At 34.5% G+C, this 23,690-nt stretch overlaps 1 protein-coding gene across 1 annotated transcript in view; it reads left to right on the top strand.

The window, feature by feature from the left end:
- LOC133189617 (glutathione hydrolase-like YwrD proenzyme) overlaps positions 1 to 23,690 on the top strand; it is a 108,172-nt gene that overhangs the window by 52,728 nt on the left and 31,754 nt on the right. Inside the window, exon 6 of the mRNA XM_061325010.1 lies at positions 15,379 to 15,619. Within this exon, the coding sequence (XP_061180994.1) occupies positions 15,379 to 15,619 (241 nt within the window). The remainder of the gene's footprint in view (positions 1 to 15,378; positions 15,620 to 23,690) is intronic.

The raw sequence follows: 23,690 nt of genomic DNA, 5'->3' as shown, positions 1-23,690 counted from the left end.
TAAGGGTCTTGCTACGAGAATTCGTCGCATCTGTTCATCCCCTGCCTTATATCAGGAACAGAGCAGTCTCCTAAAGTCCCGTTTATGCGATAGAGGCTACAAAGCCCACAACGTACAAACTGCTATTGATGAGATGGCAGGACACGACAGACAAAACCTGTTACTCTAGAATAAGAAAGAAAATAGCAGCAGGGTCCTTCTGGTAACCACATACCATCCCGTCCTTAAGAAGCTCAGCGGTATTCTTAAAAAGAAACTGCCAATTCTCCACTCTAACAAAAGAATTGCAGAGGTCTTTAAGGAACCTCCATTGGCTGCATACAGGCGCCCGAGGAACTTAAAGGACATGGTAGTAAGAACCAGATTGGACAATCCATTACCTAATGGAGGCTTTAGAGCTTGCTCAGACAGAAGATGTCTTCTCTGTAAGCACAGCTCTGACAGACAACTTTAACAGCCCCGTAACAGGCCGCAGCTACAGAATTCTAGGGAATTTGTCCTTTAAAATAGACAACTGCATATATCTCATCAGTTGTAAAGTTTGTTCCAAACAGTACGTTGGAGAAACTGGAGATCTCCGCAGGAGAATTAATAATCACCGTTCGACCATTAAGACCAAGAAACTCAATGAACCCGTTGGGGAACATTTTAACCTTGAAGGTCACAAATTGGAGGACAGACAGTAGTGGTTATTGACCATAATCCGAATTGCACCGATGCTCAGAGAAAAAGCAAGGAAAAGTAGTAGATGCACAGACTGAAGTCATTCCGCCCTAATGGTATCAACAAACTAAATGACTTCACCAGGATGAACGTGAACTAGACCCAATTCCTAATTGTAACAAACAAGTTTATTCTCTCTATATAGTGTTACCTTTACCGTTAATTCGCATTATCAACTCTGGAACAACCCACCCACAGATTTATTGCTTACATCTTTGTTTATTATTTCTTTTATCCGATAAACAGTCCTAAAACATTTCCAAATGTATAATACATCCAAGTTTATATTGTAAAATTTCCCTTCCATATTATCCTTTTTTTTTGGTTTCTTTTTGTCATGCACAGTTAAGCTATTTTGAGAGAATAAGACGGTGTACGATTTACTTCTTCGCCGTAATTAATGAGCGATAACTAATTCCTTCAATTATTTAAATCGTACTTCACCAGAGTACACCCGAGAGACTGGACGTATTTCATAGCGGTCCGTAGGGGTGAAACGATACACCTCCTTCACGGTTCGATACGTATTGTATAATTTTGTCTTGGTACGGTTATTTCGATACGATACATATTGATAGAAGGAAACAAATTCAACCTTGTTTTATGCTTTCGTTTACTAAATCTAGTCACTCAATTTACGAATTTTTATTTGCAAATTGACTAGAAGAAATTGTTTAGAATTTTTTTGACTGTCAAAAATTATTTTACAAACTATCAATCATCAAAAATTTACGTTTTCTATACTTATTTATACTGAGTAACGTGTTTTACCTTATGCCAAACCCGACTGAATAACGATCACGACCGAAAAATGAACTGAACCGAAAATTAGAGATTTTGCACCGTGTATCAAACCGAGAAAAAATACTGCGGTGAATCGATACCGCGGTGCACCGTTTCACTCCTAGCGGTCCGGATTTCTTTCTTTACAACTGTTTATAAACTTCAAATTAAACATGTAACATTGTAAATACATAGTGTTTGGTAGTTTAGTAGTAGTGCTAGTTGCTTTTTTGGGTTTTTTTTTTTGTTTCCTTTGTTTTTATGACTTCTTAACTTTTTTTATTTGTCCTGAGGAAGGGACAGTTTTGGCAATTTCTATTGTTCGTGTCGTTGGTCATTTTTAGTGCTTTACATTAATTTTCATCCTTGACCTTGTATCTATTTAGTAGATCCGAGACTTAGAATATACAGTGTTGTTGGGTTTTTTTAGTGCTCTCTCTCTCTCTCTCTCTCTCTCTAAGTTTCATAAAACTTCTTTTAAGCTTAAAAAAAAAAAACACTTGGCATTGAGCTGGCTTATATTTCATGGTAATTTATTTCTTTTACCATATTTTTTTTATTGCGAATACATTGATTTATGTGGAAAGTAAAAAGATGGCGGAGAGGGTCTGTCAAGTATAAAATTTTTGAAAAGCAAATACGGTCTTTTAAAAATTCTACTTTGAACATTTCCTAGTTACTGTATCTCTTGCATTACCAATCCTGACGGGGGGGGGGGGGGGGGTAGGGGGGATACACTTATTCTTCTTCTTCAAAAGTGTAAGGGCCATTAGACACCTCCTCCTTTGACTACCCCCTCAGGCCCCTATATTGACTAATATCAATTTTTAAAGTTTTGCATTGGCGACTAAATTATTTTGAATAGGAGCCAGCTGGCGCCTAAATTTTAGAGGTCACCTAGAGGCCTAGTCACATAAGACGCAAAAAGGAGGAATTGGCAAAAAAAGAATTTTGCATGGACCAGGCTAATTTTTCTTCAAATCTTGAAAATATAAGCTTTCAGAAATTGCAAGGATCAGAAAATAAAAGTCATCCTTTATGGAGAAATATAATTTTTGTAATTCCATCCTCCTTGTGCGCAGAAAAATCGAACAGTTACCATGGTCTCAAGTAGAAAGGAGTGGAATGTCGATAAAGAGGATGAGACACAATCGTCTAAAACGATAATGAGAACGTTTCCTTACTAAACAATATGACTTCATCTTTCCAATATTTCGCCATACCTGCGTATGGTGTTTATGTCTCCCACCTTATTCGATCCTCAAAAGCATGCTCTGAGTACGATCAATTTTAAAAACCGAGGCAGGCTTCTGACAAATAGAATGATGCTCTAGGGATTTCAACAGCCTCGTCTGACGACAGCATTTCGTAAATTCTATGGTTGTTATAATGACCATGTTAGCAAATAAAACCTTTAATCAGGTGGTATTTTGACTGACATATTTCATACCAATTGTAATCCTATTGGTTTCAATAGCTCATCCGAACCGAAGACGAGAGCTTTTCTGATTTAAATTTGTCCGTTATCCATCGTCGGTGTCGTTGTAAACTTTTCACATTTTCTTTGCTTCATTAGAGAGTGTTGAGATATGTCTGTTGAAATCATGACTCCCGGGGAAGGGTGGAACCACAATGAGTTTTCGTGGGAATATATAGGAAAAATCCTCTCAAGGACAACTGGACCAGAAGAGTAAAACTCATATATGAAAACTTTACTAAATAGTGTAGAATCAAGTTTGTTCAAATCATGTCCCAGGGGAAAGGTTGATCCTCAAAGTATAATCAAAGTTTTACATAGAGACATATATACAGGTAGAAACAATCTTTAAAAATCTTCTTCCCAAGAATCACAAATGCCTGATAAATCTTATAGATATGGAAGCATCCTCAGATAAAGTAGATTCAGATTTGTTCAAATCTGACCCCCGGGGGTATGTTAGGGCTATATAGGCGATCAAAGTTTTATAAGGGAATTTTTAGCTAATAAATCTGCTTTGAAATTTAGCAAGGCCATAATGACACAGGTGAGCGTTGTTGCCGATGAACCTTGTAATAAATTTGACTACGGATTATTTCGTCTACCTGATCAATACATAGGGCTCACGTCGGGTGTGATCGGTCGAGAGAGGATGAAGACCTCTCCTAGGCACCAGGGGTCCGTGTTTCATGCCCTGTTCACAGATTTGTATTATTTATAGAACGTTTGATATTGCAATCATTTTGTTATCAAAGTTTCAAGTGAGCTGTTCTGATCGAAGGATGTCTGGCGTCTGTCTGTCGTCCGTCTGTAAATTTTTCACATTTTTCACTTTCACTCCAGAACAACGGGGCCAATATCAACTAGACTTGTCACAAAGCATCCTTGGGTGAAGGGGATTCGAATATATATATAAATGAAGGGTCACGTCTCTTCCAAGGGAATTGTATCGTGACCCGATGTTGGGTATTTCAAATATTTTGTGGGTCCTCTTATTCCTGAGATTTACCTTAATTAATTAAAGAGATTTGTTTAACTTTAAAAATGAATTTATTAAAACAATAAAATAATAATTTATGATTAATAAATACACTCTGTACAATCAAGAAACAATTATGGATAATGGGTCAGGACATATAATGACAATAATCAGTTGATTGGGTCACCCAAAGATCAAACTACCCAATGGAAACATAAGGGTGGCATCAGATTCTTAGCAATATTATGGGTGTAAATGAGTTGGGAATATTTTAATATCGTTGGATCAGTTCAGTCAAGGTGTTAATAGAACTGACCAGCGTCCCAAAACTAAAGAGGTCCTAAACTGAAGAGGACGTTCAAAACGTCGCCTTTATATACTATGGTGGCATATTTATGCCATCCAGATGAATTTTGTAAACATAAGATATCGCGTCAAATCAAGATAGCTATCTCGTCAAGTCAACTTGCGGGTTTTGTCAAGATACACCAACTTCTATCTGGTTTAGTCAAGATAAGCTATCACAGTTTGTTGTGATAGCGATCTGGACATGACAAAATAATTTATCTTGTATAATGACTAAATTTGTAGCATTGTATGGTGGCATATTTATGCCATCCAAATAAATTTTGTCAACATAAGATATCGCGTCAAGTCAAGATAACTATCACGTCAAGTCTAGATAACTTGCTGGAGTTGTCGAGATATCCCAACATCTATCTCCTCTAGTCAAGATAATCTATCACATTTTTTTTGCAATAGCTATCTCGATATGACGAGATTATTTATCTTGTATCATGACTAAAATTGTTGCATTGACAAGTACTGCCTCTTCTTACTTGCTGTCATGATAACTGTATATGTATGTATGTACATGTATTTATATAGATGACGTGTTACGGGTGTCTCAGTCGTTTTCCAGTGAAACTATGCGGATCTCTTTTATTGAAATTATTCTTCAAATTCATCACTGCTATTGAATCAGACTAATTTGTTTTTCATTTGTCTATTGAAGGAATATAATTTCTAAGAGATAGAGATTTTTGAATATAAATCGTTCCATAAAATTTCACCGTTAAATATGAAACAACCCATTTACTTAATTCATAATTTCCCTTTTTTTTTTTTTTTTTTTTTTTTTTTTTTGGTTGGTTTTTTCTTAGTTACTTGCTGGCTCAAGTAAAAGAATTAATGCAAAGAGTCAATCATTTATTAAAAACTACCGATAATAATATTATAGCCAAGAATTGATCTCTGATAAACAAACAAAAAATTAATTGAATAGAAAATTTATTGAATTAATAATTGCAAATATTGCATGTAATTAAGTAAAAAGCTCATTGGTTTGGTTCACACTGAAATCAAAGACAAAGTTTGTAAACACACATTGGTTCAAACTGAATTCCTTTGAAATTCTGCATGCAATACTTATAAGAGTAACATTTTGATAGAAGACATTCGCCTATTTCATTGGAAAAAGACCGAGGCACCCGTAACACTTATCTTTTTATATACTAGTATATGTACATGTGCATTTACAGTAACAATGACTGCAATTATGAAGAGTCAATACTTGTCAACGCAACGATTTTAGTCATGATACATGATAAATTATCTCGTCATATCGAGATAGCTATCATAACAAAATGTGATAAATTATCTTGACTAGACGAGGTAGAAGTTGGTGTATCTCGACAAAACCAGAAACTTATCTTGATATGACGAGATAACTATCTTGACTTGACGCGATATCTTATGTTGACAAAAATTATGTGGATGGCATAAATATGCCACCATAGCATTGACAAATACTGTCTCTTCATAATTGCTGTCTAGATAACTGTATACTCGTACATGTATGTATCTATTTATAAATGACGTTTAACGGTTATCTCAGCCATTTTCCAGTGAAACTATGCGGATCTTTTTTATCAAAATTATTCTTCTATTTCATTATTGCTATTGAATCAATTTAAGTTTTGAATATGTCTATTGGATGAACGTTGTTTTTAAGAATAAAGAGTTTCATATAAATCGTTCTCCATTAAAATGAAACAAAATAACCCATTTAACTAATTCAAAATTTCCATTATTGGTCTTTTCCGAGTTACTGGCATGGCATAAGTAAAACAATCAATGCACAGAGTCATTCATTTATCAAAAACTACCTATAACAATAACCTAGCCAAGTATTGATCTCTGATAAAAAAAAAAGATAAATAAATGATTGCAAATATTACATTTAATTACGTAAAGACGCATTGGTTTGGTTAACACGTAGTTGTATTTTATTTTTACTGAAAACTAAAAATGGTTTGAACACACACTGGTTCCAACTGAATTCCTTTGAAATAATGCGCGCAATACTTAGAGTAGCAATTTGATAGAAGAGATCCGCGTATTTCATTTGAAAATGGCCGAGGCACCCGTAGAACTTCATCTATTTTTATATATGTACATGTATATACAGTTATCGTGACTGTAATGCTGAAGAGGCAGTACTTGGCAACACAACATTTTTAGTCATGATACAAAATAAATTATCTCGTTATGTCAAGATAGCTATCACAACAAAATGTGATAGCTTATCTTGACTAGACGAGATAGAAGTTCGTGTATCTGGACAAAACTAGAGGTTATCTTGACTTGACGAGATAGATATCTTGACTTAACGTGATATCTTATGTTGACAAAAAATTATGTGGATGGCATAAATATGCCACCATAATATACCTTTCGTACAAGGGTGCAAATTACTTCACGCGCGAATAACAAGCGGTACCGCTAGTATTCGCGCGATGTTTGTATAGTTACAACTTTTGCACCAACATGACCAAGTAAAGGCTTTAGCATTACAAAGGCGGGAAAAGGAATGAATTGTTGTTTTGTAATTGTTTTGGAGACGATGCCAATTTGATTTTGGGTATGTCAGTTGAATAACTTAGCCAGGTGGCCATTAGTCCAAACCAAAACGTCTTTACAATTTTAAAAATAACCAATTTAAGTGCTGGTCTCAGTATTGGTGTTGAAGTTATGCTGAATTTATTATTGAGTTTCAATATTGTCTCGCATTTGCTATTAAATTCACTTACTCTGATTGGTCAATTGCAGAGGTCAATAGAGTTCAAAATGTGTAATCTCACTAGATGGCGGGATAGTAAATTCCGTTTAAGTCAGTCTATTTAGTCAAGGGTTTATATGGAGCAGACTGGATCAGAAACCCTTGACTTAGGAAGATGAAAGAAACTATTCTTTTTTATCATACCTTATATGCAGGTACATTTTGATGAGTGGTTTTCAATTACATCAACATTTTTTTACTTTGACCTTTCCTTTGACTTTGACTTTACTTTCGAAATTTTTGTTTAGCTAAGTTTCAAAAAAAAATATTTAAGATATTTTTATTTAACTTCATATGCTAATACATATTTATGAAAGCTTTTCAATAGAATCAACATTCTTCACTCTGATTTTGCATTGATCTTGACTTCACCTAACTCACATTTCTGTTTCGCTCAGTTTCAATAAACAAATCAGTTATTTTTATCGAACCTCATTCGCTGATACATTTTGTTGAATGCTATTGAACTGCATCAATTTCTTTACTTGACCTTTCCTTTGATCTTGACTTCACTTTTCTTAAATTTGCATTTAGTTCAATTTCAAAGAAACTATATTTAAGATACTTTTGTATAAGGATATGCAGTGATACATAATTTGATGAGAATTCATCAATACGTTCTATTTCGATTTGAACTCTTCAAAATTAGAGGCGCATTTGGTTGTCTGACTGGGACAGCATGGCGTTGCGGATAATACAAAACATGCCAATCTCAATCCAATTTTAAGTGTTAAATGTATTTGTCATTCCAATTAAAGAATAGAAGAACTAAAAGACATATGTAAGAGAGCGAGAACCCTGAATTTATCATCCATTAATAAAAAATACGACATTTCCGAGGCATGTGTATTGTATTTAAATGTACCATACGATAAATAGATACATACGATCAACAATAGATATAAATTGATATCGTTGTCGTTCCTACTCTTGATGTAGATAAAGTCCACAACAGTAAAATATTTCATTTGCATTTTCTTAGGATTTGTTCATCGACATTCAACATATTGTTTACATGTTTATGTTACGTTTGTCCCAGAAATCCCGCAAGATTTGTACATTTTCCGACTTTTTCACAAAAGAGCGCACTAAGAAGTATAACTCTTCCAAAGTGGAAATAGAACGTATTGCGTCCATTTTTTTACCTTGACCTTCCCAATGACTTTTGACTTAATTATTTATTAGGGCCCCGCTCTGCGGGCGCCCTATAGTGATCAGTCTGTCCGTCCGTCCCTCCGTCCGTCCGAGATCTCTTGTCCGGAGCATATCTTCTTTCTCCTTGGCCCAATCTGGCTCATACTTCACCCACAGAGTGTCTTTGGGTAAAGAGTGTGCAGTGACCTTGAACCATGTTTCTAGGTCTAAGGTTAAGGTCATAGCAGAATTATATGAAAAATCCTTGTCTGGAGCATATCTTCTCTCCTCTTGGTCCAATGTGGCTCATACTTCACTCACAGAGTGCCACTGGACAACGGACGTGCAGTGACCTTGAACAAAGTTTCTAGGTCAAGGTTCAAGGTCAAAATAGCCTCTCTGTTTAAATTCTTGCCCAGAGCATATTTTCTCTCTCCTTGACCCAATCTGGCTCATACTTCACTCATAGAGTGCCTTAGGGTAAAGGGTGTGCATGACCTTGAAGTATGTTTCTAGGTCTAAGGTTAAGGTCATAGCAGAATTATATGAAAAATCCTTGTCTGGAGCATATCTTCTCTCCCCTTGGTCCAATATGACTCATACTTCACTTACAGAGTGCCACTGGTCAATGAATGTGCAGTGACCTTAACGAAGTTTCTAAGTCAAGGGTCAAGGTCAAAAATAGCCTCTCTGTTTAAAATCTTTGTTCAGTGCATAATTTCTTTCCCTTAAGTCCAGCCAGCCTCAAACTTTACCAATTGACTTAGAGTACGGAATATTTGTGAATTCCTTCCATATTTTGATAGAGGATATGCAACAATTTTTATAGAGGATATGCAACATTCTTGTTTTTTGTGCCGTTTTTTTGATAAAGGGTATGAAGCAGTTGTGATTTTCATGCCATTTTTTATTATAACAAGGATGACATAGAAGCCCTTTAGACTCAAACAACACATCCCTTAATAGTACACAAATATTCCTCTTCAAACTAAACCCTTTTCAGCTACCTTACATTTTCATGTTCGTTGCTGAAAGCGGGGCCCTTCGAGATGACCACCATCTCAATGATATCTAGTTGTGTATTCAACTCAGTTTTAAGAAACTATTCAATATATTTTTATTAAGCTTTATACACTTATAAAACTTTTCATGTTACATTACTTATGAGCTCTTACCCGGGCGTTCATATCGCAAGTTGCTAAAACGCGGAGCGGAACGAAAACGAAAATTTTACATCGAATTATATACATTTTTTAAGATACATGTATAAATTAGTCTGGAACCAGATTGATACTGAATTACCGTGTAATACGAATGGAATATAATTCATTCGTGATTTTTTCCTTTATATTACTATACATTGTACATGTGAAGGCCGATGAACTATATACATGTACTAATTAGACACACAGTCAAATACTCATGCAAAGATAACCAATCATATTGGCAGTCTATAGCTACATAAACACATAGTAAACACGTGTTCGACCGATACACGTGCTGTGATAACTTAAATAGACACGACAATATTACTAATTACGTTTGTTACTGAATGTCTACAGAAATATATCGGGTTGATCTATCTCATAGACGGTGAGGCGGAGGGCCCATTTCTTCAGAAAGGAAAGAAGCGGTCAAATGGTTCATTCAAATACCTGTAATACAAGTTTTCTATGAATACAATAACCAATCAGATCAGCAGTCTTCATAAACACGGAACAAACACGTGTTCGATCGTGTGATAATTTCATAAACTTGATAAATCGTACATATGCGTTGCATTACGTGAGTTTTACAGAAGTGGGAATCTCTTACTCTATCTCTCCTAACTTCATAAAATCTCCATCAACAAAACTCATTTTGCTAGTCGCAGAGAGTTGAGTGTGTTAAAATATTACGACGAATATTGCTTTCTCGTGTCTAAAGAAATGGCCGGGCGTGACATTATACTACAATTGACGTTCATAAAGAAAGACTTGAACTTTCCATTCAAACGAAAAATTTTGCCACCTAAATGCACATCATTGTATATCGTTTCTATCGTATTGTATATCGTTTCTAGTTTGATTTATATATTTGTCATATTTTCCGTTGTCCGTTCAGTTCCTTTCTCCTCTCTGTTTTCTGCTCGGCGTTTTTGTAATACCTGTTTATGTCCTATGGACAAGCGAGATAGGATACGGAGAGGGTTGATATAGGCTAAGCCTTCTAGCGAATCTTTTTATGTTAACATCATATATAATATGTGTTCAAATCAGAAATCAGATCAAATCGGATACTGGAATGGAAGCTGATCATACAAGGGTATCAATAATCATTTAATGTCGATATTTTGCAAATTTTATGATCGATACAATGACTTTGTTTACAATTGAAATCTGTCGTGTTGACTAACGTTTTTCATACAGATTATTGGGCCATTATTTTCGTATTGTTCTCTACGGATTTTTCCGTTTACCCGATCATTACAAAGGACTCTCTGCGGTTTTGGTTGTTATACAGGGAATACCTACTCCCCCATGGCATCTGACCCCACCTGTGATGTTTACAGGGGTCCAAAGTTTTTGGTTTAATTTTTGAAGCATGATGAGTGCACCTTATTTTCTTTTAGCTTTGAAAGATTTTCACATATTCTTTTTATAATTAGCTACAGCAGATTAAAATACATATAGATAAATAGAACTATCGAGTTGGTATAGACCACTTGAGTATTAGGCTTTATTATTGAAATCAGGGGTCAGTTTTACAAAAGAACTTACGACTAAGACCAAAACATTTAGTCGCTTGTAAAATATCGCAAAATAAATAATTCTGTTTTAAAATTGCATTTATAAATATATCCTCCAAATTTCTCTTTAAAAAGATAAAAAAGATTTCCAAATTAATTTTAAAAAACAGAGTTATTTGCAAAATAAAATCTTTGTCTTAGTTGTAAGTTCTTTAAGTTCTTTAGTAAAACGGGGCCCAGGCCTAGAACTGGAGCTGTGTTTTGAAAGATTGCCATACAATATTTTGTTTTATGTAATCATATGCATGACGACATTGTTAAGCAAACTTTGAAAATAAAAACTCGATACACAGTATTTTGTACCTTCATTTAGTATATATTTTTTTCTGTTTTTCTAAAACAAAAAAAAAACTGTAGGAGAAGTAGTGTTTTAAAAGAATTTTACAGAATTTTTTGTTGGATTGTTATGGCTACATCTTTCGTCTAAATCAAACAAGTGTTTGTCCCAATAGTATCTGTACAAAGTTTTGATTTCTGGGGTTTAAGGGTCCATTATTCAGTCTAAATGGGAAAATTTAAGCACAGTTAAAAATAAATTGGGCATGTATCTTTTTTTTCAACATTGGCGAACAAGGGGTAGGCAATGCCAATAGCTTGAAATGTATGAAATCAAATACAATTTGTAAATTATCTATGTAGAGCTAATATCTTAATATTGTTAGGTATGGAATTATTACAAATAAAACATTCTGTCGGATAAAAGTTTTTTTTTTTAAACCGGTTTTATTTGGGTTTGAATCGTTTTCTTAGAGGCTTACAAGTTAACCACCATACCACACAAAATGAAATAGGTGGCGGCATTTTAATCTTGTTATATTAAAAGTTAACTGTAAATTGCAAACTGGGCTATTTTTCGGAAAGTTTATTTTTAAGGTACATGTATAGTGTGTCCTTGCTCAATGCTTTTGTTAACCGAGAAAAGTATATTTTTACGCACACTTTGAAGTTATACTTTCAAACAAGATGTGTTTGTGAAACACTGATGCCCCCTTATAGCAACTTATAGTGAAGGTTAAACTTTCTCAAGTGCAAATCAAATATGTTGGTACCCAAAGTAAGGTCTTGTATCGAAGAATATACCTATAAGAAATATGAAAGCGCGAGCAGCAACCAATGAACACATATGGAAAAGGTTAAAGCTTTTTAAAGTAGGTCAAACATCAAAGTCAAGGTCAAATGGTCAAAATTAATGGTGCCCAAGGAAAGGCCTTCTCCCAAAAAATACACATCTGAAATATGAAAGCAGTAACACCAATTGTTCAGAAGTTATGTCCAAGATTAAAGTTTTCCAAAAGTAGGTCAAACTCCAAGTCAAAGTCAATGGATTACAATTGCTGGTATCCAAAGGAAGGTCCTGTCACATATGTGAAGTATTAAAGTCTTAGTACCAACTATTCAAAAGTTATGGCCAAGGTTAAAGTTTTTCTAACACTAGGTCAAACTCCAAGGTCAATGGGCTATAATTGTTGGAGTCCAAAGAAAGGTATAGTCACAAGTATTATACATGTGAAATATGAAAGCCGTAGCACCAACCGTTCAAAAGTTATGGCCAAGGTTAAGGTTTTTCAAAAGTAGGTCAAATTCTTAGGTCAAGGTCAAAGGGTCAAAGTTGTTGATATCCAAAGGAAGGTCTTGTCACAAGGATTTCGCTTGTGAAATATGAAAGCCATAGCACCAACAGTTTAAAGATTATAGCAAAGGTTAAAGTTTTTCAAAAGTAGGTCAAACTTTTAGGTCAAGGTCAAAGGGTCAGAGTTGTTGGTATCCAAAGGAAGGTCTTGTCAAAAGGATTACACATGTGAAGTATGAAAGCCCTAGCACCAATTGTTCAAAAGTTATGGCCAAGGTTAAAGTTGGTTTAAGTTTTGCAAAACTGGGTCAAACTCCAAGGTCAAGGTCAAAAAGGTCAAATATGATGATACTCAAAGAAAGGTCTTGTCACAAGGAATGCACATGTGGAATATGAAAGTCATAGCCCCTACCAATCAAAAGTTGCGGGCAATGTTAAAGTTTTTGCGGACAAACAGTCAAACAGACAGACAGACGGACGGACAGGGCAAAAACTATATAACCCCTTAATCTTCGATTACGGGGGCATAAAAATGGAGCAAAGACCCACTCATAATAAAAATAGTGTTCAAATATGAAGAGATGATCATTTTGCCTTCTTTGGTGTGTACTGCTTTTTCATTGACGAATAATTTTAATAATTGTGAGATTGTTGCAAATTGTTGAGGTTTTACCCAAAATATACATTTATGTTAAGTGAAAAATGAAAGACAATTTGTTAAGAGCGAGATTTAATTTTTCACTTTTTATTTGTCGTGCCACGGACAACTTTCTTATGTGCCCAACTTTCAACCAAGCTTGTTTTCTTTTATTACACTGCGTATGTATTGATTAATAATGTATTCTAACAATAATTGAAAACTAAGATTGGAAAAAGTACGTTAATTTGATATTTTGATATTTGTACAATGGAAGTAAAGTTCTTATTCTATCATTCAAGTGGCTATAGCAATAACCAAACATGAAACATGAAGCTAAATTACGAGGACATACATGTAACCTTGATAAAAAAGCATGTGTAGATTTTTCGATGTTTACCGTAAGCCATATATGACTCGCTAAGTTTATCATCTTTAGACTATATAGACAGACATATTTATGACTTACAATTAGAACATTTGTTCTGGAATGATTTATTCAGTAATACACTCCGGCTGAGAGTTTAACAACCTTGTTTTACCTTGTAAGATAATAGAATATACATTCTCATCCAAAAATACATCTTATAAGTTCCAAAATGAAACAAGATGCAGCCTGCTGTGTATTAAAAGAATTGTGAAGATTTTGTTAGAAGAGGTACTTACAAGTACTGAGATATTAAGAATTTCTGTGAGGTTCTCCCTCAAGTTATCTTTTTAGGTCACCTGACTTTACTCAGGTGACCTACTGCTATCCGTTTTCGTCCGTCGTCGTGCGTTAACATTTGAACATTTTCGGCTTCTTCTCTGAAACCGCTCATCCAATTTCAACCAATTTTGGCATATAGCATCTAAGGGTGAAGGGGAACAAAAATTGTGAATTCCGCCCTGGGGCCTGAGGGGTGGGGCCTGAACCACTAAAATTAATGCAGTCTTTAAAAATCTTCTTCATTACTCATGGACACAAGCAGTCAATCTGTTGGCATGATTGTAATAAGCATTGAGCCCTCTACCAAAATTGTGAAATTCATGCATTCTTGTGCTTGGGCGAGGCTCTGTTAAATATAATAGTGAAACTGCATTATTTCTATAAAAAATGTTCTCCTCTGCTCCTGGGTATTAAGCAAAAAACCTAAATGCATACTTATGATGAGGAAGGGTGCCTCTTCCAAAATTATGAATTTCATGGCCCATTGGTCAGGGGTTCTGGTGTTAGGGCGTGGCTCCAATGATTATATAGTGAATATGCATTAATTCTTTAAAAATCTTTTCCTCTACTCCTGAGTATTAAGCTGATGAACAAAGTACATAGTTATGACGAAGAAGGGTGTCTTTTCCCAAATTGTGAATTTTATGGCCCCTAGGTCAGGGGTTCTGATGTTAGGGCGGGACTTAATGATAATATAATGAAAATGCATTAATTCTTTGAAAATCTGCTCCTGGGTATTAAGCCGATGAACTAAGTGCATGGTTATTATGAGGTGGGGTGCTTTTTCCAAAATGGTAAACATCTTGGCCCCTGAGTCTGGTTCTTTTGTTAGGGCGGTGCTCTATTGATAATAAAATAGAGTATAGAAAGTTGTAATAAGCAATGATGTTTTACCAGATTTTGAAATTCTGTACCCTATAGTCAATTTGTTATTTTCTACTGAAAGAAGTTTTCCCCCTTTGCTATTCACCTATAATAGTTAATCACTGTAAATAGTATAACTTGAAAGGTCAATTGAACATCAGAATTATACACGAAATTTTATCATATTTGTTTCATGTACATAAGTACTTTAATAGTTTTTTAATGATCAGGTAAACTTTAAAAAAAAAATAGATAAATGAAAATGGGACAAAATATCATATCTTTGTACAATAAATAATCTTTTGAAAACAAGAGAGTCCAATGTGAGGGTGAATGAAATGTGTTAACTTATAGTGCTCTAAAACTATTGTTTAGTCCGTATGAGGATAGCGAAAATTGGGGGAAAGTACAGACAAATAAATAGATCAACTTTAAGATTTCTTATTGAGTACTAGATGAATATTGTTCAATGGATCGTTACATAATACTTGGGTGATCGTTAAGGCCCTTGAGCCTCTTGTTTTTAATTGTGTTAAATGTTTATGTGCATTATTTGAGGAAAACATAATTTTAAATTTTTGTTTGATCAACAGGAGCTGGGCATTCAAGGGAAATCAGGATTTTATTGTGGTAGAATAGCAAAAGCGATTGCTGACGTGGTGCAATACCATGGCGGTGTTATGACGACGGAAGATCTCGCAAGCCACGTGACCACCTTTGAGGATCCAATCAGTATCGACTATAAGGGTTATAAGGTTTGGGAGGTACCTCCGAATGGTCAGGGTATAACAACGCTGATAGCTCTTAATATACTGGAAGGCATGGACCTGAAAGGTATGAATTTCTTAAGAATTTCATCTATATTTATTTCTGAAAATGAAAGACGTGGTTATACAGAAAGAGTGTAGATCCTGATCTGTTAAAAGTCGGGTTTTTGAAATTCTACGGTCCTTATAATGACCTTGTTTGAAAATACAGCCTATCATTGAGTTGTATTTTGTGTGTCGTGTTTCATACAGTTTGTTAGGTTATTGCTTTTATACTAAATTTGACTTCAGAGTACTCCGTCTACCTGATTAATACATAGGGCTCACGGCAGGTGATACCGGTCGACAGGGGATGCTTACTCCTCTGGTGTTTCCAGGGGTGTGCTCTGGTCATGAATCTTTTGTTTACTGGATTTATAAGAATGATCACTGTTATTTTCACCTTTTACATTTTTGATGAAAAACTGTCTTTTTAAAAAAAATTCAAGCAGCAAAGGACATGTATCTTGTATGCATTTTTCTTGCTAGTGTCCGTGTTATTAATGTTAATTTTTTTTAAACACTTACAAAGGGGCAATAAACAGGGCTTTTATGAGATTAATAAGTATCTCCCCCATTATGTTCTATTTACTCCGTAATCTAGGAAAATTTTAAAGTTAAAAGATACAGACATGAAAAATTTTCTATGTTAGATTGTATCCTAGGTTTTCTGCTCTTTTATCCAGTCTTTAACTAGATTTATATGTTGTTTAATGTATGTAAGAAAATAAAGTTTAAAGCAAAAGGTCAAGCGAATTCCAGCATGGTAATTTCACTAAATGTTTTTCCCGTAAAGAAGAAGGTACTGTTTTAGCTTTATTGTTCCCTAAAAAATTCAATGTTTTCAAAAAGTTTTGAAACTGGCTTAAATATTAGTTGAGTATATGACTGTGAGAAATCAGGAAAGAATGTGGCATGGTGGAGTACCATTCTGGAAATATGACGTCATTAATTTGATGCATTTTTCTATTTTAAACAGAAAAAGCTTCAAAATGACCCACTTCAAGGGTTATTTTCCTTAAGAAAATGGTGTCCACAGCCGTCGCCCACTTTAATATTCGGACATGTTGTGTAAAATTCTTTGAAAAATCACATATCTCAAAATCTTCGTTTGCGATACTTGTTGACAATATTATCTGAAAGAAAATTCCATTGAAAATTGGTGTCTTCTGAAACTTTTAAGAAAGCACAAGTTTATGATGTCACAATTAGCATTTAGAATGTCATGTGAGAAAAACGATTTGTATGACCTTTCTGCATGGAATTTCAATGATTCAGAAAGCATGAGTTTTAATTTTTTACATCACTTTCATTTTAAAGAAAAACACAGGGCAAGATTCTATGTTCTTTGTAAAGATGTGTAACTATTAAAGTGCAACTATCCGTTTTTAGCTTACAACATTATTTTTAAGTCTTCTGTTTGTTTCACATTGCTTTCTCTTATGTTGAATTGGGACGCACCTATGAAATGCAAATTAACACCCTGTACTCGGCACTTATTACCATTTAGAGTGAGATATGTTTTTCTTACGAGCACTTACTGCGACAACTATCAGTTCATGCGGTCTCATCCGAAGGACTGGTCTCTGCTCCCTGCAGTGAATTCGAACCCGCAATGCAAGGATCAGGTCCTTACTCTACGACTCTAGATCGAAATGATTTATCTTCTACATCACGAGGAGTTGCTTCTTTTTTCAAACCTTATAAATTTTCGCCAGCGTGGCGCAATGGTTGAGCGTTTGCTATAGAGCCGCGGAGAAAGGAGTTAATCCTTACGTCGCGGGTCGAATTCCACTGCGGGACATGGAGACTGCCAGGGTCTTTCGGAAGAGACCGTATAAACCGAGGTCCTTTTCCTAGTTGGTGCTGGCACGAAAAAGATCCCTCACTGCACAAGGGCCCTGAGTGCCGCGTATGTCTAAATTTGCAGCCCTCCAAGTGTTGGCCTCTCCACATGAGTGAAAAATTCTCGAAAGGGACGCTAAACAACAAACAAATAAACAAATATCTTACAAAATTTCTTTATATAACAACATATGTCACAACATATATTTGTTTTTAGATAATAAAATTATATTGGTCTTACATGAATGTTTTTTCTATAAAGCTAATCATCTTTTTTTTTTAATATGAAATTCCATATTTATGATATTTTGCTACATTACTTTAAATACTATATGTCGCCGATATGGCCGAAATACTTACGACTCGGTGTTAATTAATAATCAATTAATCAATATTCAAAAAAAATGAAAATAACATCTTTTAAGTAACTAAGGAAAGATTAAAGTTAATGTAAACCAACTATTATTCGTGTCATCTTTTATTCGCGATTCGGAAGTTTTTAATCAATCCGCGACGATTAATTTATTTTCGCGACTGAGAAAAACATTCTCTACAAATAAAAAGCAAAATGAATGGTTCGCGGCGATTAATATTCGCGAGTTAAAGTAGGTCGTGAAAATCACGGATATTTTTCGCACGCGAATGAAAAAGGGTTACCAGTATTAAAACCAAGTTTTTGCGTTTATGTGTGAAAACAGGTTCGGGGGGGGGGGGGGGGGGGGGCTGGTTTAAACGGATTTTATTTCATGGTTGAATAGGTATGGTAGAGAATGGCGATGCTATGGTTTGATATTCTAACATTTCACGGAAAACAAAAAATTGTATTTCGTTACCATGATAATTTAAAAAAAAAATATAACAAAGCACTTCATTTCTTTTGTGATTGGTATAAAATGCACAATATGAAAATTTTCACTTATTTTATTTGTTAAAATGCAGTGTGACGCAAGGGAAAATAATTTGCTGGTGATTTAATTTTTGTACGACTTAACAATTTTATAAAATTTTCAATCGATTAAACAAGAAAAGTAAAAGGAGAGAATAGGAATAAGATGAAATTGCAATAAATGAAATTGACACTTCAATCTTTTAAAACAACTATTAACAAGTGCTTTATATTTTCTTAATTATGAGATATGTTCTCCCTTGCATACACACGTTATCTTTCATGTTTGCTTGATTTTTCTGTTTTGCACCAGTTGTGTTTTCTATGGTAGGGCTAATGTTTGTTAAAAAAAAAACTTCCTCAAAAATACAGAGCCTAGAACTTTTTCAAGAATAATTCGGCTCGATACTTTATTAACAGTTTACTGTTTGTAGCTGTTCCGAAAGACGGTAAAGATTTTTGAAAAAAAAGTTGTACTTGTTGTTCTTACAAACTAGTTCGGTATACCGACTCATAAAACTAAAAGAATTCATTTTTATTTCAATTCATGTTGTAAACATATATCATACATTTTGAAAGTAAAGTGTTGAGGTCAGAACGTGTTACAATTAGGAAAGTATATTCTTCCCTAAAATTTCTGAACCACTCCTCGTAAGTCAGTAAACTGATCCCGATTTATTTTCAAGCAGCTAACGGAATTCATTTGTGTGGTAATTTTATATCCTTTTTTGACATCATAGACTGCTGCTTTTTCAATAAAAATAGAACTTGTAAAATTTTCTTACCTTTTTGTTTGGTTATTTGCAAAATTATTACGTCACCTGAGTCACTCAGGTGACCTATTGCTATATGTTTTGGTCTCGTCATCCGTCGTGCGTCGTCCGTTCGTCGTAAACTTTTAAACATTTTCAGCTTCATCTCTTGAACCACTGAACCAATATCAACCAATTTTGGCACATAGCATCAATTGGTGAAGGGGTACATAAATTGGGATTTTCATGGTCCCTAACCCCTGGGGACTGAGGGCTAGGGATTAGTGCTATATTTAAAAATCTTTACGTCTGGACATCAAGCAGTTAAACTGTTAGCATGATTTTAATTAGTATCGTACCTTTACCAAAATTGTGAAATTCATGGCCCCAGGGTCAGGAGTTCTGGAGTTAGGGTGGGGCTTTTATGACCATATAGTGAAAATGCATGAATTCTTTTAAAATCTTCTCTCCTCCTATATACAAAGCAGATAAACTAGGTGTATGGTTATGATGATCAAGGTAGCCTCTTCCAAAATTGTGAAATATATGGCCCTAGGGTGAGGGGTTCTGCAGGAGGGGGGTCTATTGATTGTATAGTGAAATGCATTATTTCTTTTAAAATCATCTCTGCCCCTAGGTATTTAGCAGATAAACCAAGTTTATAGTTATGATAAGCAAGGGTGCCTCTTCCAAAATTGTGAATATCTTGGCCCCTTGGTAAAGAGTTCTGGTGTAGGGCGAGGCTCTATTGATTATATGGTGAAATTGCATTAATTCTTTGAAAATCTTCTCTGCCCCTGGGTATTTAGCAGATAAATTAGGTGCATGGTTATGATGATCAATGATCCTCTTCCAAAATGGTGAAATTAATGGCTCCAGGATCAGGGGTTCAAGGGGGGGGGTCTATTAAATATATAGGGGAAATGCATTTTTTTTTTTAATTTTGAAAATCTACTTCTCTGCCCCTGTGTCTGTAACGGAAAAAATAATTGATAAATGATGAGCAAGGATGTCTTTTCAGAAAGTTTGAAATTCATAACCCCGGTTCAGGGATTTCGGTGTTAGGGTGAGGCTCTTTTGAATATATATAGTAGAAATAAGTTATTAGGACCCTATAAGGATTTACAGGTGTCCTATAGTAATCACTCTGTCTGTCTGTCTGCCCGCCTGTCATTCTTCCGTCCACAAATTTTCTGTGTGTTTTTTTCTAATAAAAACTTTTTTGTGGTTGACCAATTGATATCAAATTTGGTATGTTTGTTGATTAGGCAGTACATTTAAGACATACTTTGATGCTAAGTTTGGTTCTTTATGTCACCTTGTTTGGAGCTGTGGTGGTGGGGTAAATTCCTTAACTTTATATAAGAATGCATGGGCAAATAGAGATTACTGCTTAGAATGTTCCTGTTGTAAACTATGAAAGCTGCAATGAGTCCCTCGGGGTTAATTAATTTTCCTCTAGAAGAAAATCCAAAGTATTATCTTTATCTGTCACTTTGAGATTAATTAACAACGCTCTCTTAAAATGAAGTTTGTTTTGAAGTTAAGGTCAATTCTGAATAATATTTACATTCTCTGAAATGTGGATTTAAATAATGTTCATTCTTTATTTTGGTGAATATACAAAATACAGAGTGAGTTATGATTTTATTAAGTTCTGAAAACAAGATATAGATAAAGATGTCTTAATTATTATTATTTTATTTTTTTAAATTCTATTTTAATTTAAAAAAAATCATTTATTTCTCTTTCTTTCGCTGCCTTAGGTAAATTCAATAATCCTATAAATTTTAACAGGTAGTCAGATAGTAGCTTCATTATATTATTGTAAACTTTGAATGAAAGGATGAGAGAGCAGTACAATGAATCCCCTGGGATTAATTATCTTGCCTGCTGCAAAAAAATGAAGGCTTATCTTTATCTGTCAATCTAAGATTAATTTACACCTTTTTCTGCAACTGATGTTTGTTTTGAAGTTAATTAGGTCAAGACTGCGTAAATTTGCACTGAAGACTGGCATTTATTTGAATATACATTTAACTGAGTTATTAAAGATATTATGTTTTTACTGCCTTATGTAAATACAAGGATACTATTCACAGGTTGTTGGATATTTTGGAATTATATTCAAATTTTATTAATATACAGTTGCTGTCGCTTATTCTTCTTCATGTATTTTTAAATTTTTGTAATCAAGTAAAATTCCCATTCTTTAAGCTGCATTATTTAATTTCTACCCGTCGGCAGGGCCCCTGCTGACTGATTAGTTTTTTAGTTTTTTTTTTTTTTTTTTTTTTTTTTGAAAATCTTCTCTGTCCATTGTTATTAAGGAAAAACATAGTAAGTACATGATTATGATGAGAAAGGGTGCTTCTGCCAAAATTGAGAACTTTTTTGGCCCCTGGGTTAGGGGCTCTGGTATTAGGGTGGAGCTTTATTGAATATATAGTAAAAATGGATTATTTCTTTGAAAAATCTTCTCTGCTCATTTAGGAGACAAACAGAGTATATAGAGTTGTAATAAAGAAGAGTGTTTTTACCATATTTTGAAATTCTATACCCTTTGGTCATTTTATTAATTTCTACTGAAAAAATTCATTCCCCTTTGTTATTCACCTATAAAAGTTAGACTGTAAATAATGTAACTGAAAAGGTCAATTGAATATCAGAATTTTACAAGTATTTTTATAATATTTAATACTAAACGTATTTTGGTAGTTTTTAATGGTCAGGAATGAAAATGTGACAAAAATACTGTATCTTTGTACATTAGATAATCTTCAAAAACTAAGAGAGGCGAGTGTGAGGGGAAATGAAATGTGTTAACTAATAGTGCTCTAGAACTATTGTTTTGTTAAGAATAGTGACAAATGTGGAAAAGTACAAGAAAATAGAGATCAACATTAAGATTTCTTAATGAGTACTAAATGAATATTTTGCTGATCCCTGAACATCCTATTTCTCTTGCTTTGGGCAACATAGCTTTATTTATCACCTTATTTGTTTTAATATGTGGATCAATACATTACACTCAGGTGAACATTCAGGCTCTTGGGCCTCTTGTTTTATTTAAAAACATTCTGATTGTACACTAAAGTACTCGGAAGTTGATAAAAAATGATGTTTGAGTTTCTGATTGACAATAACTATGTTATTTTTGGGGATCAAATCTTCCAACAACCTGTCGGAATTCTCATGGGTACTTATTGCGCTCCGTTTTTAGCAGACCTATTTTTGTATTCGTAGAGGGAAGAATTTATTCAAAAACTTCTATATGAAAAGAAGTTTCTTGCTGTGACCTTCAATATTTAGATATATCGACAACGTTTTATCAATTTACAATATTCATTTTCATTCCTACGTTGATTCGATATACCTTTGAACTCGAAATAAAAGATTTCACAAAGTCTGACACATCTGTTCCATATTTGGATATTTTACTAGAAAAAGACGTTAATGGTAACCTAACAACAAAACTTTATAATAAACGTGATGACTTCAACTTTTCAATCGTTAGCTTTCCTTATTTATGTAGCAATATACCATAACCGTATCACCTGCGTATGGAGTTTATGTATCCCAGTTGATTCGATATGCAAGAGCAAGCTCTACATACCAACAATTTCTAAAACGAGGCAAGCTATTGACAAATAAGTTGATGAAACAGGAATATCATCAGTCTTATTTAGATTTTACATTTCTTAAATACTATGGTCGATACAATTGCCTTACCAGCAAACAGAATCTATCATTTGACTAACGTTTTTCATACAAATTGTTAGGCCAATATTTTCACACTGAATTGTCTACGGATTTTTTCCTTTTGCCTTATCATGACAAAGAGCAAACGGCGGGTGTGATCGATCGTAACGGGAAGCTTACTCCTCCATGACCCCTGATTCCACCTCTGGTGTTTTTAGAGGTCCGTGTTTGCCCTGCTCCAAATTTACATTGTTTCAATGGATTTTTGACCTTGATTACTGTTCCGTTATTTACCGATCATGACAGGGAGCACATGGCGGGTTTGACCGGTCGGCAGGGGATGCTCACTCCTCCATGGCACCTGATCCCACCTCTGTTTTTGGAGGCTATGCTCCCGATTGGTATTGTTTTAAAGGATTTTGAGCTTGAAAACTGTTCGTTATCTCCATATTTTACTTTATATTTCATCGATTGAAAGTAAAGTGTCATGAGGTCATAAACGTGATATATATATGCTAGTTATCAAAGCACAGTCTGTAAACATTCCAGACACATGTTACATTCACGGTTTGGAGTATTCTTAAAAAAAAGGTCAAAGGTCAAGTGCATTATAATCCTGGTATATTACAAAATTTCTCCCTACAAGCAGTGTACATGCTAAATAGCACATACTTACCTCTCAAAGGTCAAAGAATACGTGTATGTCGGCATTATGGTGTATTTTGAAAAGAGGGTCGAAGGTCATGAGGTCGCTTTTACAAAGACCATTGTTCAAAGAAGTACATGAGCAAAATTTTAAATCCCCACCTCTAACCGTTCTCAAGATATAGGGTCTGACAGAAAGACCAGGGCAAATTGATTCCTAAATGTCGCTCTGCTCTGCATGGTATTTTGAAAAGAGATTCTTATTTGTA

This window comes from Saccostrea echinata, unplaced genomic scaffold (assembly GCF_033153115.1).
Source record: "Saccostrea echinata isolate AGI-Se365-2 ecotype Australia unplaced genomic scaffold, CSIRO_AGI_Sech_v1 ptg000019l, whole genome shotgun sequence".
Lineage (NCBI taxonomy): Eukaryota > Metazoa > Mollusca > Bivalvia > Ostreida > Ostreidae > Saccostrea > Saccostrea echinata.
The sequence above is the reverse complement of the archived record's forward strand: the minus strand, read 5'-3'. Positions and strand labels throughout refer to the sequence as shown.